Source organism: Antennarius striatus, chromosome 9 (genome assembly GCF_040054535.1).
Source record: "Antennarius striatus isolate MH-2024 chromosome 9, ASM4005453v1, whole genome shotgun sequence".
NCBI classification, from domain to species: Eukaryota; Metazoa; Chordata; class Actinopteri; order Lophiiformes; family Antennariidae; genus Antennarius; species Antennarius striatus.
This window is the reverse complement of record NC_090784.1, coordinates 16,875,761-16,892,500: the sequence shown is the minus strand read 5'-3', so window position 1 is coordinate 16,892,500 and position 16,740 is coordinate 16,875,761. Positions and strand designations below refer to the sequence as shown.

The window sequence follows — 16,740 nt, the reverse complement described above, 5'->3', positions numbered from 1 at the left end:
AAGTGAAGGGAGGAGTGGGAGAGAGATTAGTTTGATTTGAGGGAGACAAAGACAGAGAGAAAACATGTGAGAGTCAATAGGAGAGAGTGGCAGAAGGAGAAGGAGGTGGAAAATTAATGAAGAAGTTTTTGTCATCTAAAAAAAGTGTCTAGACATGTCTAACAACGTCTCTGCAGCTCTGCTCTGAGCCTAGCACACATTTCTGCAGGCCGCCTGGCAGACTGACTGTGGCATCCCTCACATGTCTGTGTGCTGTGCTAACATTCAGTATTCAAGCTGTGGTATAAAAGAGGACTCAAGTCGCCCCCCACCCCTTGATCTCCTCCAATTCTACCTTTTACAGAAAATAAGTATAATTTAGTCACATTTTCGGATGTTTTCTATCCTTCATGTGGCTTCTTTTCCTAACAGCCCCCTCAGACACACTTCTTACCTCCCGAGATTGCTCATCCAGACAGCATCAAGACACACACACACACACACACACACACACACACACACACACACACACACACACACACACACACACACACACACACACACACACACACACACACACACACACACACACACACACACATTTTCACTCTCTCTCCCTGAGCGTCCCTCTGGCTCTTGTACGCCACCCCCTGGTCAAAGTGCTGTAGTGCAGCTGTACAGCTGGTCAAAGTGCTGTACTCCAGTTCATCAGGGTTTGTTGCCTCAGACTTTTATAGAGAGGATGCCCATCGGCTCAACATAATTAGATGGCCCCATTCCCACCAAACCGAGGGCCCTTTGCCCAAGGCTCTTTGCTCTAAGGTGTTAAGGAAAAGTGGAGGGAATTGGCTCACTGGAAAATTCTACATAAAATTGTTCCAAGACTGGTTTGAAATGTCTCTTCAAATTTTGTTTTTTTGGAAAAGCTAAAACTATTTGATGATTCAGTCAGAAAACTTTTCACCTGTGAAAATCTCTTAATTGAAAATCATCCTAAACAAAAACTGCTTCCGTCTTACATGTGGAAAAAATCCTCAGAAATCTGAATCACTAAACTTTTCTGCATTTTTAAACTTCCACAGATGGTTTATTGAGGCCATCAGCCATAAACTGCTGAAAGGTATCCATCCATTAATGTCTTTGCATCCCTTGCTTACAATCTCATTTAATAAAGTGAAAAGTTTGGAACCCATTCCTAAGTGAAGAGTAGAATTAAAATTAAAACTGTTGACTAGGGTCACAAAATTCAGTCATGCACTTTAAATTTTTTTTTAAATTCCAGCTCCAACCAGCTTGACGTGTTCACTTAAAATGCACCAATAAAAATATGAAACAAGGAAAGATCTGTAATTTTAGATGAAAGGCTTCTTTTATGAAGAAATAATCTGCAGGGAAAACAGTTTCTTGCCTCTCTTAATGTGTTCTTTTTTTCTGAAAGTCTGACTAAGGAGAAGACGCAACTTCATGACTCCTCTCCCTGAATGCACTCCTAAAAAATGTCATAACAGTAATGAACAGAAATTTCTTCAACCAAATGTTCGTTAGTTAAAGTGAACAGCACAAATTCAGAATTTATTTCAGGATATTTCAGTAACCGTTAGCTGTGGTGCAGGAAGGAATAAACCACAGTGCAGAAGTAGCAGACAAAACTCTCACACTTTCCCAGCCTGGAGTTACATAAACTATTCATGAGAATAAATTTACTTTGACTCATTGCGTTGGAGAGAGAAACAAAACAGACCAGGCACATAATTCAAGCCACACAGTTCCTTAAAAGATACACAACTTTAATTCCTTTTTTTTCTCAAAGCAAATGCCACTCATATTATTACAGCAGGTGAACTGAAGCCATTATAACAGTTAAGGTAATCTTATATCTGACTTCTAACTTTTGTGACGTGAGATGGTGACAGTCATGAGACCAACTGTGCAAGAAAAAAATTAAATGATGTGTAACAGGACTGTGAGGAACAAACAGTCATCAATCCCTGACACAAACTTTACTTACATGGAACAGAGTCATAAAAAATTATAAGCAAAAATTAGAAAGTAGTCAGTCCGAAGTGCAAATAAAAATGTACCTAAGCTCAAATATTGAAAAGTGCTTGCTTATGACTGTGCACACCTCTAAATAACATCATTTATGCCACTCATGAGCTTGTATACTGTGCTGTAACAGGTGCTCACACTGCAGTCAGAAGAGATCAGATCATACATATATAAGATTTCAGACAACTGGAAACAAACTCCCCTGATAAGATCATTTTTGTGCGTTAACCATCAAAATAAATACAATATGTTTAGCATTTTTATTCAACATCACTACCCCACCTGGTTAAAATATTAGTACTGCCATCTGTGTCGTCAGCAGACAGGTTTGAACACATTCGCTACAAACAAAAATCAAGAACCGATGATCAGTTTCATCCGATGTATCCCTACTTTAGATGTCTTATTTCTTTTGTTACGGTTACCTGCAGGTGTTGAGAGAGTTTCAAGTACAGTGACGGATAAATGTGTTTTCAGTTGGAGGCTGATTAATACTGTGTTACACAAGCAGACGCCTGAGGTTTTGCGTCCCTAAAAATCCACACTGCAACAATTTGTCATCTTGGCAGTGAACGGAAATCTTTCAAACACGTGGTTTGAGTTGTGTTTCTGAGAGAATGAAGCCATTGTTAAGGCCAAATTATACCCCATTCTATTGAAAACAATACACTGATTCAAACACCACAAATTTACTGAACCGTCCACGTTCTCACTCATTTACCCTAATGATGTACTAAAATGATATCTGCAATTATGCTTTTGTTAAACACGTTGCATAAGCTCCTCGATCCTGCTGTATTTTAATACATATTAAAATAAGGCATATATTAATATAGTTGTTAAAAATTACTTGGACTGATACAGGCAGACGGTGTTAAGTGTTCCTTTTTGTTCAGAACCAAGGTAGCACCAATAAATCATCACTACACACGACTGTGTGATGTCAGCTGATGTCACAGCCGTAGTGACAAGACAGCAAGTCAGTCTTTTTTTGTCAGGTAAAACAAAAGGGCTCTAAAAGTGGCTTTCACAATTTTGACCTCAAAATGTGAAAAAAAAAAACCCCCACCAAATACTGCAGCCTTTAACTCTGGAGAAAGTAGAAGACCCAGCACTTAGCACAGAACACATGTTCATCATCTCATATGGCAGCGTACGTGGAGTTGATACTGGGAATGGCAACAGATATTAAAAGGCTGTAATTCAGTGAAGTGTGGCCCCTGTTTAAAGTAGGATTACACATGTAATGGCTGACTCTTAAAAAAGACACTATTACATTTTAAAAAGAAACACTAAAACATGTTAAAAAAAAATCTCATTGCTGCATTAACGTACTGATTTGGGTTTTTCTAAACATTACCCATCTTTCTTTCATCATATGTGAGTTATGAAAAATACTCTTGTTGAAACTGTTGTCTGTTTTACTCTGATATATTCTACTTTTAAAGGACACTTATGGAATGTGTGGAAGATCCACCATCGGAACTTTCTCTGTGGGGGACAAAGGTGCAGCGCCATTGTTCCCTGGAGGGCTGACCGTCATCACCTCGGACACCGGTGATTCGACGGATTTCCTTGCATCGGCAGCAAATCCCTGAGCAATGTCATCAAAGGTTCTTCCTCTGGTCTCAGGTACTCTCAGGTAGGTAAAAATGAAGAAAATGATGAGGAGGACAGTGAAGATGATGAAGACATAAGGGCCGCAAAGTTCCTGAGAAAGCAAGAAATGTGATAGTTGACAACTGCAAAAACTGTTTGAAGAATATTGTAGCATGAATGTCTCCATACCTCCAGCTTTTTAAAACTCAGCCCCACTAAGAAATTGGCAGTCCAGTTGGAGAAACCAGCGATGGCTATGGCTGCTGGTCGGGGCCCCTGAGAGAAGAGCTCAGCCACAATGAACCAAGGGATGGGACCCGGACCCATCTCAAAGCTGGCAACGAAGCCAAACACAGCAACTATGGCCAGGTAGCTGAGAGATTGATTGGTCGTCTGCTCACGAAGACAAACATAGGAAGGACGTGATGTAATGAGGGAGAAAATGGGAAAACAAGAAGAACAAGAAGAATCATGAGAACACAACTCACCACCAAAGACAGCGAGATGGTCATAATGAGGGCGCAGACGGCCATTCCAGCTAATCCAATCAGGTGCAAAGTCCTTCGCCCCGCCCGCTCAACCAGGAAGAGCTGGAATGAAATGAGAAAGAGAAATTAAGACTGATTAATAATCTAATAAACATCATATATAATGCAGTGAATGTGTAGTCAAACACTTACAGAGACAACAGTGAACACAGTGTTGACCACTCCGGCTCCAATGGTGGCATAAATGGGTTGAGTAACACCAGCTTTGTCAAATATACCGGTAGAGTAGTAGAAGACCTGAAAGCAGAGATAAAGAGGACTTACTTCTTATTCCATTGAATGTTATTGGGATACTCTTCAAAATCAAAATTAAATAAACTCAATTTAATTGATTTTTTTGTTCTTCCAGAAGCAGCAGGACAAGCTTTAAGCAAACAAGTGAGACATTATCAGCTTTTAAATCGACTAAGGGTGGTGTGCTAGCAGTTACTAATTTAGAAATGAAACATGCGGTGAAGCCTTAAGATTTATTTGAACTCATTTTCATGTCTATTCAGCAAATTGTCAATGCAGGCATCAGCTGTAGGTCGCAGCAGCTTCACTGTGATTGTCAGGTTAGACACTGCAAAGACTAAAGCGTTTAGTCAGCCTGCTAACATGGCCTCATTAACAAAATGTCACAATTTATCTCTACTCTGTGACACCTCAATTAATCCACTCATTGCCTGGAGACATGAAGAATCTATCATGCACTTGACAGAATTTTTTTTTGTGTGTAATTTCAGTAAATGCCCCCTTTAAAGATAATGTCTGAGACGTTGTCTTTAGAGATCACCCTGTCTCTTTTGACTGACAGCTGATAATAAGATACATGACACGCCATTATAGGACATGATATTCACTCACAGCGTTGATGCCGGAGAGCTGCTGAGACAGCTGGAGTACGATGGCGATAATGATTGGTTGTCGGTAGTTAGGGGAACGGAAAAGTTCGAGGATTGTCACTTTTTTTTCCATAGCCATCCTCATCCCCTCTTCCTTCATCTCCTGAATGTCATCACTCACGTCTTCAGAGTCGCGCAGACGGACCAGAGCTACACAGACCAGAGGAGATGGATGATCAGACAGGGCAGACTAAATTAATTATGAAAATATCACGTATAGAAAGTCTGGAAGGGCCTTTGAACACGTTCTGTGACTCAAACTCAATAAAGCAGACTCAGGCCACCTCTTCAACAGGAGTCTCTTCAAGGAGCGTATTAAAAATTCAAGTTATTTTTGAGTGCAGTCTCATTAAAAACTCATGTTTCCATCCTGTTAGCATGGTGTTAACTGTTTCACAGCTGACCTTTTCTTGCTTCCTCTTCCTCGTTGAGGACGATGAGCAGGTAGCGGGGGCTTTCAGGGCAGAACGGAAGCATAATGCTTTGCATCAGTGCAGGCAGGATGGTGAGAGCTAGCAGTAAGGGCCACAGAGCGTCAGAGCCGAGCAGGAACTCCAGACCTAAGATCTTTAACACAAATGAAATTGCTTTTAATGGACTCTGTTTAATTACAGCATGCCTCACTCAACCCACTAATCATTGCTTTTGGCTGCCTTGACTTTATCAGACTGGTGTCTCTGGTCTCCCTTCTGTAGAATCCATTAATTGCATACTTTTATCGAGAAACATACAGAGATGTAAGAGAGTTCAGAGTTCACAGCTTTGAAATATGAATTTAGTATTTAAAACTTCTGAAATTAAAAAATGTGTTTTATTTTAGTTCTGGGACTGCTGTCTGTTTGTAATATCTCAAAACGTATTCTATCTCAAAATGACTGAGGAACATCAATCCTTGTATTTGCCACTTCCAGGATGAATGTTTGTTATTCCTCATTTTCAAGTTCGTCCAGTAAGTTTCTAAAGCCTCTCCAGTTAATCCAGACTGTTGCTGCAAGTGTTTTGACCAAAAATACTGTGAGAGATCATCCCTCTGGTTTTGGCCTCCCTGCACTTTCTCCCTGTAGAATAATAATCTCCTAAACTAGAATGAGAGCCAGAGGCTTAAACTATCAGGTTCCTCTCCATCTTCCAGTTTCTGCCCAGGAGAAATCCTCTCTACACTTAAGGATAGGGTGAAAACATTCTTTTTTGATAAAGCTCACATGGCAGCGCTCAGCTATGCTTCTCTATGCTGAGACTGCTTGTTCACACCCTATCGCAGATTCTTACCTGTGCCACCAGGATGCCAATGACTACACCTAGCTGGTGCAGCGTGCCGAAGGCTCCGCGTACAGCAGTGGGTGAAATCTCACCGACATACATCGGTGTGAGTCCTGTGGACAGACCACAGAACACACCGATGATCAATCGGCCAATAATGACCATCTCATAGGACTGAGCTAGGGCCGACAGTCCCATCAGACCCCCGCCAAGGAAAGCCAGGATGTTAGCCAGCAGCATGGATTTGCGCCTGGTAATGGGAGACAAAGAGAGATACAGGTCATAGTTAATGAAAGTTATGAAAGGTGTCAAAATAGACAAATACAGAATACAGTATATGTCTTTGCAGTCTTTATAAGGGCTTCTATCAATTTCTCAACTTACTTTTTTTTCCCTCCTTATTTAATTCTCATACACTAAATGCATACTACAAATCCTGAACAGGACTGTCTGTCATCTTTTGACACCACAGATGTCTAATCCCAAAGTTTTCACCTGCCAAATTTGTTGACCATGGCTCCAACAGAGAAAGACCCGATCATGCCTCCCACACTGAAGATGGCCACAGCAAAACTCCACACCATGGTGTTGGCTCCGGTACTGAAGGGTTCTCCAGACCGCTCCATCGACACATTCTGGAAAAACCTGCGCAGTTTCTGTCAAACCAAAGCACTATGGAGTTAGAGGTGGCTGAGGAAGTGTTGTCTAAAATAAATGAATGTTTAGAAATCATTTAAGGCATGCTGAGCTTTGGAGAGTTTTGACACTCCCACATGAATGCTTTTAGGATCAATTAGATAAGTTAGACCAGACTAGTTTACTAAACCTAATAAGGCCTACTTCCAAATTCTTAGCGTTAAAAGTATTCAAAAAATGCATTAAAAATTTAGAGAATTTGAGATATTACAACTATTAATATCCTCCAACTAGAATCTGTCCAGCTGTGTTGCCAAGGCGATGCAAACACACCTGCTCTGGTGCATTGATGACTCCTGTATTATAGCCAAACTGGATCGAACCGATGACCGCTGTTGCAACACAGTAGAGAAGGTACAGGGTCACCTTCTTCTTTGGCTGTTGAGAGACAAACGAAAAATAACCAAGTGAACAGATGAAGTTTATGTACAATCATCACCACAGTTTTGGTCCCACAAAGCTCTTGTTGTTTATAGTGGCACTGGCGACAACACACACAATGAGTCTTTGTGCATCTGCCCTCCCTGTTTTGTGTTTCCTCGCTGAGAGAGTAAGGTGTTACAACACAGCACAAGCTGCATGGCTTACAGAGCCGAGGTATTTCTCAGTAAGAAGCTAAAGAGAGAGAATAAGACTGAATCCCATTGTGAATATGAATTTTTTCCCCCTGCTGGTTTTGGAATTAAAGTGGGTTTAGCTCATAATAATGAGCTAATACACCCAATATTAATCTCTGTCCATGCTGGGGAGGGAAATATGTAAAGGTTTCCAACCAAGCAGAACTAAACAGAGCAACGGGTGAAATTGTAAATTCTACTATGTGGAGCCATTGAGGGAAAAAATGTAAACCCAAATTCAGGTTTTATTTTGATTTAATACTTGATCCAAGGATTAAATCTCTTTTTGTGTAATAGACCAACCATAGGACAAATTTTGCAAACTTACTATTCAAATCCAATGTCTGAAAATCAAGGGCCAATGTCCGAGTAAGAAAAGCCATTTTAATCATTTGATTTAATCTTCCAGGACGCGCCATCAGGAAAACATTTAGGATGCCATTAGATGCGCCGTTCTTTATAATCTACCAAATCAAAAACAAACTGTTCTAGCAACATACATCTACAACGACAGGCACCACAAGCACCATACCAAATATCTGTACAGATTAGATAATCTGTTATCAAACACCATGAAACAGCATGTTCACAGGAACACAGTTAGAATATGAAGAGCATTTTGGATCCAAAGGGTAGTTCAGAGAGCCTAGAGACAAACTGTTTGTTCTCTCATCAACTACATCCTTTCATTGATTTTCTGCTGTTCAGTAGAAAATTTAAGATTCTTAATCGCCATAAAAAATGATAGGCAGTTAAAAACATGTTTTTAGGCACTGACAAGCATGTTTTTCATAGCCTAATATTAGAACCTCCCATCACATGCTCAATAGCCTAGCAATAAATCATCACACGGATCAGACAAAAAGGGCACGTGAATAAAGGACATGAAATGATAATAACTCAGTGATAATCAGTTGTAATTACAACACAATGTGTTTCTCAGGGGAATGTCAAAAACCTCTTCTCATGATAATGACAGCAAAAGCAAAATGCTCTGATGTCACTGTTGCGTGTGTAATATGTAAAAAAAACAGACACAGTGACACAGGAAATGCTGCACGCTTGATAAAGTGACCGAAGAGAGGAAACGCAAAGTTCTAGAACAAGAAGGATAAAAATGCAGATGAGAATAGAGAAGCAGTGATGAATGTAAGATGAATGCGAAAGTATTTTTTTTAAAAGATAGATACAGTAAGCAATTGTATCCACATGTAGGCCATGTTTGATTACGCTCACAGGAAGACTTCAGATAACCTAACAGGAGGATTATAAACATGAAAGGCTAGTTTGGATTGTGGCTGAATAGAATATTACATTCATGCAAACCTGCATGTTGGCATGTAGCTGTGTTTGCTACCTGCTGCACGTGAAATGTACAACTACATCTGCAGCAACACACTGGTGTTGTGTAATCTTTAGACAAGATGGTTTTTTGGTAAATCACACAGTCTTTGCTAAGACATGGTCCATCAGGGAGTGGCTGAATGAGCAAGGGCATTATGTGTTCACACAGCCATGTCTTCAGCCTCTTCAGGCTGCGTGACATCCTGAAAACTGATACTGTAATACTTGCAAAACTTATCACAAAACTCTGGAATAATATGAATGAACCAACTTCCCTTATAGATCAGTCATCTAAAATGAGAACCAAAAGAGCTGTTGCATATTTTAGTCAAAGAGTCCTTCTGGCTAAATTAATTTCGTGTATCGGAGTATGTGACTATAATCTACATGCACATCACTATAATGGTTTTCACTGAACACTGACTGACATTCTGCTGAAACAGGTCACGATCAGTGTGTAAACAACAACTACTGATTTTCTGCCTGGGCATGTGAACAGTCATACAAAAAGCTGTTGACTCCAAAGAGTCAAAGATTACCTCAGGAACAATATAAATATGATTTTTCTGACTTATAAAAAAACCCAATAGCTGCTCAGTGGGTGTGTGAATATTCACTCATTCATTTTTCCATACTGCTTCCTCAGCTTTCGCGGATCACGGAGGTTACTGGAGTCTATCCCAGTGGACTTGTGGGTAGGTGCAACTCTGGACATGTTCACGTGGTTCTGCATATCGCAGAACCACACCAAAGACAAAAAGCAACTCACACACACTCAAACATACGACAATTTGGAACTGACCAATTCACCTGAAGTGCATGTTTTTGGAGTTGGGAGGAAGCCCAGTGTCTGGTTATAATGTTAAATAATCATAGAGTAAATAATATAATATTCCTAAAGCCTTGTTTATGTCAATCGTAGTAAGAATGATTCTTGATTTATTAGCACTCATTTGTCACATTCATGTCAGTTTCTCCTATTTCCTACCCGATTCAGAATTTTGTTTCCTTTCTCCACTCATATTTTTTGACAATAACACATTTTCTTGTGTCTTCATCATGAAAATGACTTTTGCAACTATTATCTTGAAAATGTTTTACTTCAATGGAGTATATTTGAAAAGTAGTTTTCTTCATTCTTTCCTCAACGAATGCTACTTCTCAATACTATTCATTGTGGCTTGGGGGGTATTTACAAATGACGATTACATACTGTAACTCCAAGCAACATGTTTCAAAAGACAAACCACATGGATGGTTTTCAAAAGCAAGTAATAATTGGAAATATTTACTTCACTTTCCATGTTGACAAAAGAAAAGTTGAAATTGTAGCATTTAATTCAGAAAGTTTCTGTGTTCTCACAGATAATACACCTTATTCCAATGTTTTATAGCTTTTGTCTTGTTACAAATGCCTTATCCCACTTCTCTAAGCAGCACAAAAATAAACACCAGGCACAAAAACACACTCATGTTTAAACTTGTCACCAGCCAGCCGGTTCACAGCTCTTTCTCTCTTAGTCATGTCATAAAAAAAACTCAAAACTCACTCCCAGTTCCTGCTCTTGTAAGGAACACTCCAGAATTCCAGGACTGTGACATTGACTTAAAACAAACCCACTCACTGTGAGGTGTTACAAAATAATGTCAAAAGCAGAAACACTCAGGCACCACACTCAGGGCGTAAAGTCTGAAAGTGTTTTTAAGTTTGTAAAATGAAAATCTGAAATACTGAACACCACTGAACTATCCAACGAAAGAAAGGGTCATCTTTACCTTCTCATCCTCCACCCGCTCCATCTTCTTTGCTTGAAAGGTGTTCCGAGGAGAAGTAGCTCTTGTGAAGCTTCTTTTATCCCGAGTTGTAGTTTATGTCTTATGAACGCACACTGCGCAAACAGGCGGCTGGAAAACCTGATAATAAACAAACATGAGATCACATGTGAGCAAATGTTCACTGCGTGGTTTCCTGAATTCATGTTCATCTAAACACCTCAAGCTTCAAAATGGATTTAGAGATGATCATTTTTTAAATTCTATACCACTGGTAGAGAGTGAACTACACACCTAACGCTGGCAAACAGTGAGCGCACTCCACCGCATCTGAAGAATTCCTTTGCAATAAGTGGATTCAACAGGAGTCAGAGCCAAAAAAGTAACAGCAGTCTCCTCCCTCTGCTTCCGCGCGTCGTCTTCGGCTCTAATTAGGAAATCAAGAGAGAAAGAAACGTGAACTCCTCCTTTTCGTGTTAAATTCCTCTCGTCGTGTTTATTCCAGTCAGTCCGAACACACGCGTACGCTGAAGTCGTGATGGAGCTGCGCGTCATGATGTAATGATCAAAAGTTATTACGTACTGTACAGTTTACTGAAATAACTTTAAAGTTGGTGCCATGAATACGTGAGTAAATTAATTATGCAGATGAATAAATGAAATCTTTCTTTCAGCCTACCGTCTTCTGTGAGTTGAATAAACTGTGCGCTCCGGGCGGGTGTTGTAACAAGTGTTCAGCCCTTTGTGTGCGTCTGGGTGCGTTTTATACAAAGTGGAACACGTTCCCCGGCACGTCCGCCAATTCTTGATTACGCATAACTACCGCTCGTAACGGGGCGCATTCGGAAGCCTTGGTGTCATTTTGGGTTTCCACGTCGGACGTCGTGATGTTAGTGACAGCAGCGCGCAAGCGTTTCCGCTCAGCTGCTGGATGGGGTCGAGGACGGGTGAGCGTCCAGCGCGCAGCGGGGATGGAGAACAGAGAGCGGTCTCTGTACTGATGGTGGTGGTGATGATGATGATGAGGATGAGGATGATGATGATGATGATGATGAGGGCCCGTTGGCTGCCCACCGGGTGCGCGAGAACAAAAGGCGGCGTGCACAGAGGTCAGAAACAAAGCGTGGTCACGCAGAAATCATAAGACCGGCTCAGTGGGTGGTAAATAAATAGGGAACCCTCCCAAGTCTTCATCAACTAATCTGCACAGCCCACTTAAATCCCATTCTGGAATTTGACAAGCTCTCTAGAAGTATGCGAGTAACTGGGAGCATTATCCAATCAGCGGGGTCAGATCGGGTAAAGAATGTATTGTCAGCTGTAACGTTTCAAATACCTGGCAGACCGGTGACCAACATTAAAAGGAGTCACCAGGAAATAAATCAGGAATAAACATGTAAACATGTTTTTAGTTTGGATTAAGTACCAACAACAATACACACACAGTGCTGGCCTACCTTGGGCATTTTCTAATGTGAGTTGAGTTTGACTGTCAGTTCAGAATCAAACAAAAACAACCCAGCAGGTTTTGGTGAAACTAATGGAAGGAAAAGGTGAGGGGAAAGGTGAGGACTCTTATGTGTTTGTTGAAACAATGCAAGATGAGGATGTTTTGGCAATTTTTTCTCAAATTAAGTCTAAACTACCTGACATATATTGTGTGACACTGGGTGGAGTTGTGGGCATTGTGCTAAAGAATCATTGAGTTCTAGAATAAATGAAGATTGATAAAACAAAACAAAACAAGAACATTGTGATAACCCTGAGGGAAGCGATTTTGATGAACAACTAGGCTTTGAGTTTGGTAAGTGCGATTATTCTAACATCATTAAAGATTATCCTCATTATTTTTACATAACAAGTGACACCTGCTTAAACTTGATGTAATCTGTATCCGTTTCTCATTGACACATTACGTTAGACTGCAGACAAGTCACTCTTTTATGTGAAAGAAGATCCACAATGATGTAACAGGAAAGGCCAAATGTACACATCTCTATGGGATGTGATGTAGCCTGAACCCTACACTATGTCTACACAACAACGCAACGACAGGTTCAGTTGCAAAACATTTTTGGAAGGAAGAATCATTAAAATATGTGGGTGTTTCCTTCCTTTTGTACAAAGCAACACTCTGTGGAATCACAAACATCATATTTATTCTGAAATAACCACCCTAAACAATAAAGGGACAAACAAAAGGAAGGGAGGGAAGAGATGCCATAAATTCTTACAGCACCACTTATTTGGAAAGTCTGACTGCATACAAACCATGGCAACATCTCCTATAGGATCTTCTATGGGATCCTAGGAGATGTTACAAAGGTCACAAACTTTCCAGAAAATCCTTGGGTGAGTCGCCACGAGTGAGAAAGTAAACTATTAGTTAAGTTACTCACTCATGTCGCCATAGCTACACAGGGGACAGAACAAAGTAGAGGGGAAGTGAACAAATTTGGATGCATTGTCTCTGCCTGTCTGACTGCTTTATGGAGGGCTTCAAGTTTTTTACTCTATTAAAGCTTCTACTTTATAGAAATTATTTCAGCCAATTTATAACATTTGCAAAAAGAAAGCACTGACCAACATAAATAATAAGCTCAGAAGACCCATCCCCTGCTTATTTTCCGAAAGTGATTCATTCTTTCATTAATTTTTTGCTTGTTTTAATTTTTCACGGGTCACAGGTATTTTCTGACAATTAATACAGGTACATTCAGAATATTTTACCAGTTCACCAAATCTGCTGTAGTCTTAGTTAAATTATGTTTAAAATGTAAGTTCAGATAGAAAATATTATAAATGGTTCTCACCACCCCGCCCCCTCTAAATGTTTGCATATACATCGATTTACTGCTGGTCCAGGGTCATTAAGGTTATTAGGTCATTTAAGAGTTGATGAAACATTGAGTTACAGTATATTGAGCATCACTGTATTTTGGTACAACAGCGCCACCCAGTGTTCGAACACTGTCGACTCAGGCCGACACCAGTTAAACTCCCAGACTTCCTCCTCCCTGGTACTTCCAGTCTCTGTGCAGAGTTTTACCATTCATGACACAAACCTGATGCTTGTGCCTGTTTTATAACTTCAGCCTTACTTTTTGGTGTCAGTAACACACAATGGCTGAAGAGGAGTTTGGCTGATAGGAGGGAGAACATGTCATTTGTCCTGTCATGTCAGGACAAATTACAACATAGTTTAGGTGAATGGCTTGACAACAGAATATGTGGAAAAGAATAAATTAAAAAAAATAAAACTGTGACCTGATTGTAAAAATGCCAATACAGTACTATAATACATTATAATTATGTAAGTCCAATAAATTCAAGCTTAAAATGCTCTACGATGTCAATGAGAGGTGCGCAACATATCAGTAACAAGTCCTGGCAAAGGGTAAGGAGGTAAAAACTATTAGTCAGACTTGTGACTTAGGCATAGTGAGCATAAAACTTCAAGAAATACTGTTTGTGTGTGACAGCGTTGGATAAGACTGTGGTCCACCAGCCCACCTTTCCTATGGCTTCACATGTTTTTTCTGTTGTTTTAACAAGTCATTGATATCCTCTCCAAAGACAGATCTACACTCAAGGTAGTTTTAACAATTCATTTTGTGGCCAAATTTATCATTTTCTATCTTTCGACATGAATCAGATATCTATATCACTGGCAGTTTATTTGATAATTCTCAGTAGATGTTGTCAAACAAATGTTTGAGGCTAGAAAATGAAAACTCGTTTTTCAGAGGAATAAGCACAATGTTTTTAGTCAAATACCATGTCTTTTTTTAGAGTCCTATAAAAAGGAGTGAAGATTGCGGAGAAAATGATATTCACAAGAATGCCAGCGCTGGGGCAACATGACCCGGATTGTGCTATCGGCATACTGGAGGCGGGGTGGTTCATCAGATAGATGAAGGGTGGCAAATGCTCACCATTCCACTGCAGTGTCTCTACATGGTTGTTGTGTTACAACAAAAACTGCCAGCACCCTGGTCACATTTATTGTAAGGACCCAAAGTCATCAGAATCATGCAGCTAGATAACCCTGGGTGTGTTAACCCTGAAATCAGGGAAATCCAGGGTTTCCGGTTTCGCAAAGGGAGGTGACTTAACCCAGAGTCACAGGAGTAAAGCTAGCCTGTTTCACGAAACAACGTAACTGAACCTCTGCGTTTGTTACCATAGTAACAGACTCTCTGGAGTCCCAGTGTTCCCTTTGACTTTACCTTCTTTCAAAGCCGTTTACCTTTCATTTCCTGGTTCTGTCGGACGGAGAGTTTTACCGAAGTTTGGTTTGATCATGGAGAACAAACTCAGTCCGTATTTGAGATGTATTTTAGATACAAACATGGCATGTCGTTTGACGAGGATCCCATTGGTGAAGGTTCAGCATTAATTTACAGACAATTAGATATAATTATACCATGTTCAGATGTCCCGTCATATCCAGTTATCTTTGTGATCAGTATCAGTTCACATCCTAATCAATCATACACATCAAAGACATAATCCGTCCTCACATCTGCAGCAGAACAAATCAGTCATGTTCCAGCAGGTATTGTGTAGGGATGCAGGGTTTTTTTACTACTACGGTTTCAACGTGTTACAGACTGCATCATGGATAAAATAACATCTATCTAGATCACATGTGACGCTGCAGACTACATTTCTGATGTGGAGCCAAAGTGTTCTGGGTCGGTTCATCACTCACGGATGTATGATGAGTCTTTCCTGATGAGCAACAGACATGACGTGGTCAGTAGCATCAAGGTTTGCAACAACTGACTTGTCTTTTCACTCCAGAATATCCACTAGACATCAAAGGAGACTTTGATGCTTGGAGGCTTTGATGGCTTGGAGACTTTGATGGCTTTTATTTGGAGGGCAGGGGTTACTCATGGCAACCAAGGCTGCTGACCCCTGACATTGAACCAGCCCCCCCACAGAACTGCAAGGATAAGTTTGGATAAGTCAACCCAGAGCCACAGGGTTTGACAAACCCGTTTTGTTAACTCTGCTTTGTGAAACCGACCTCTGGTCATTTTAATGCCTGAGGAGGTGGATGACTGCTGTAACTACTTATTTGGCTACTTATTTCTGATTAAACTCTGTACTCCACTTGTCACATATGAGAAATTTACAGTGCTTACATTTTTTATGCCTCTCCTTTTGCTGGAATTTCTTATATACGTAATCAAAAGAAACTTTGAGGATTAAAATACGGTTGTTTTCAGTTATTGATCTGTGAAGCCTGGTCATACCATTAACCCTTACATGTTCAGACAGTGCCAGCACATCACTAATTCTTCTACTTGACTTACAGGGAATGCAGAGGATGTAATTTTTATGATGTGAAGTTCCACACATCACCGATGACCTACAATACTGCATTTGCCTTTTAGACTTACATCTGTTCAGTGAAACAGTACTACAGCACATTTTAATCCAAGTACTCAACAATTAAATAATTACTTCTTAAATCACAAACATCACTAGGTTTTAGCGTAAATAATGTACACTTGTGTCTGAATATGTAAACAGAAACAAGTTTATAACACCACTGCCCTCTTCTGGAAAAACTTTGCAGCACGAGAGACACAGGAGGGATATTTCACTCTAATCACTCTCACAGATGAACAGTGTGTCAGATGTTTTCTGGAAGGTTGTACTGCTTAGTCCAGTAACTATAATTCTCTACAAATTAACCAGAAACTCTTCAAAATAACCCACACTACAACCAGTTCAGCAATCAAGGTACATTTTTGTAAAAGTTGTAACAGGAGATTTTAGGTCTTATATTGAGCCACAGAGTATCATGATTTTAAGCCATGTTAATGTCCCACTATCACTGAAAAGCATAAAAATCAGTAACAGTGGATCAGACTTCTTTTGTCTTGTTACAGGTAACAATTTTGAGAAAATTATTTGGTTGGAGAGATTAATAAACCAAATATTTAATAAAGTTTTCAAACTGAATAATGGACATCC

General features: G+C 40.0%; 1 protein-coding gene across 1 annotated transcript; it reads right to left on the bottom strand.

Moving 5' to 3' along the window:
- Positions 1–1,749: 1,749 nt before the first annotated feature.
- Positions 1,750–11,718, bottom strand: slc2a3b (solute carrier family 2 member 3b). The gene is made up of 12 exons (XM_068323612.1): positions 11,429–11,718; positions 11,044–11,176; positions 10,753–10,890; positions 7,289–7,393; positions 6,815–6,975; positions 6,329–6,569; positions 5,464–5,626; positions 5,022–5,209; positions 4,308–4,412; positions 4,116–4,217; positions 3,817–4,020; positions 1,750–3,739 (listed from the first exon to the last, which is right to left on the bottom strand). Exons 3-12 carry the CDS (start codon positions 10,774–10,776, stop codon positions 3,482–3,484), a joined length of 1,551 nt encoding a protein of 516 aa, XP_068179713.1. The 5' UTR covers positions 10,777–10,890; positions 11,044–11,176; positions 11,429–11,718; the 3' UTR covers positions 1,750–3,481.
- Positions 11,719–16,740: the final 5,022 nt, after the last annotated feature.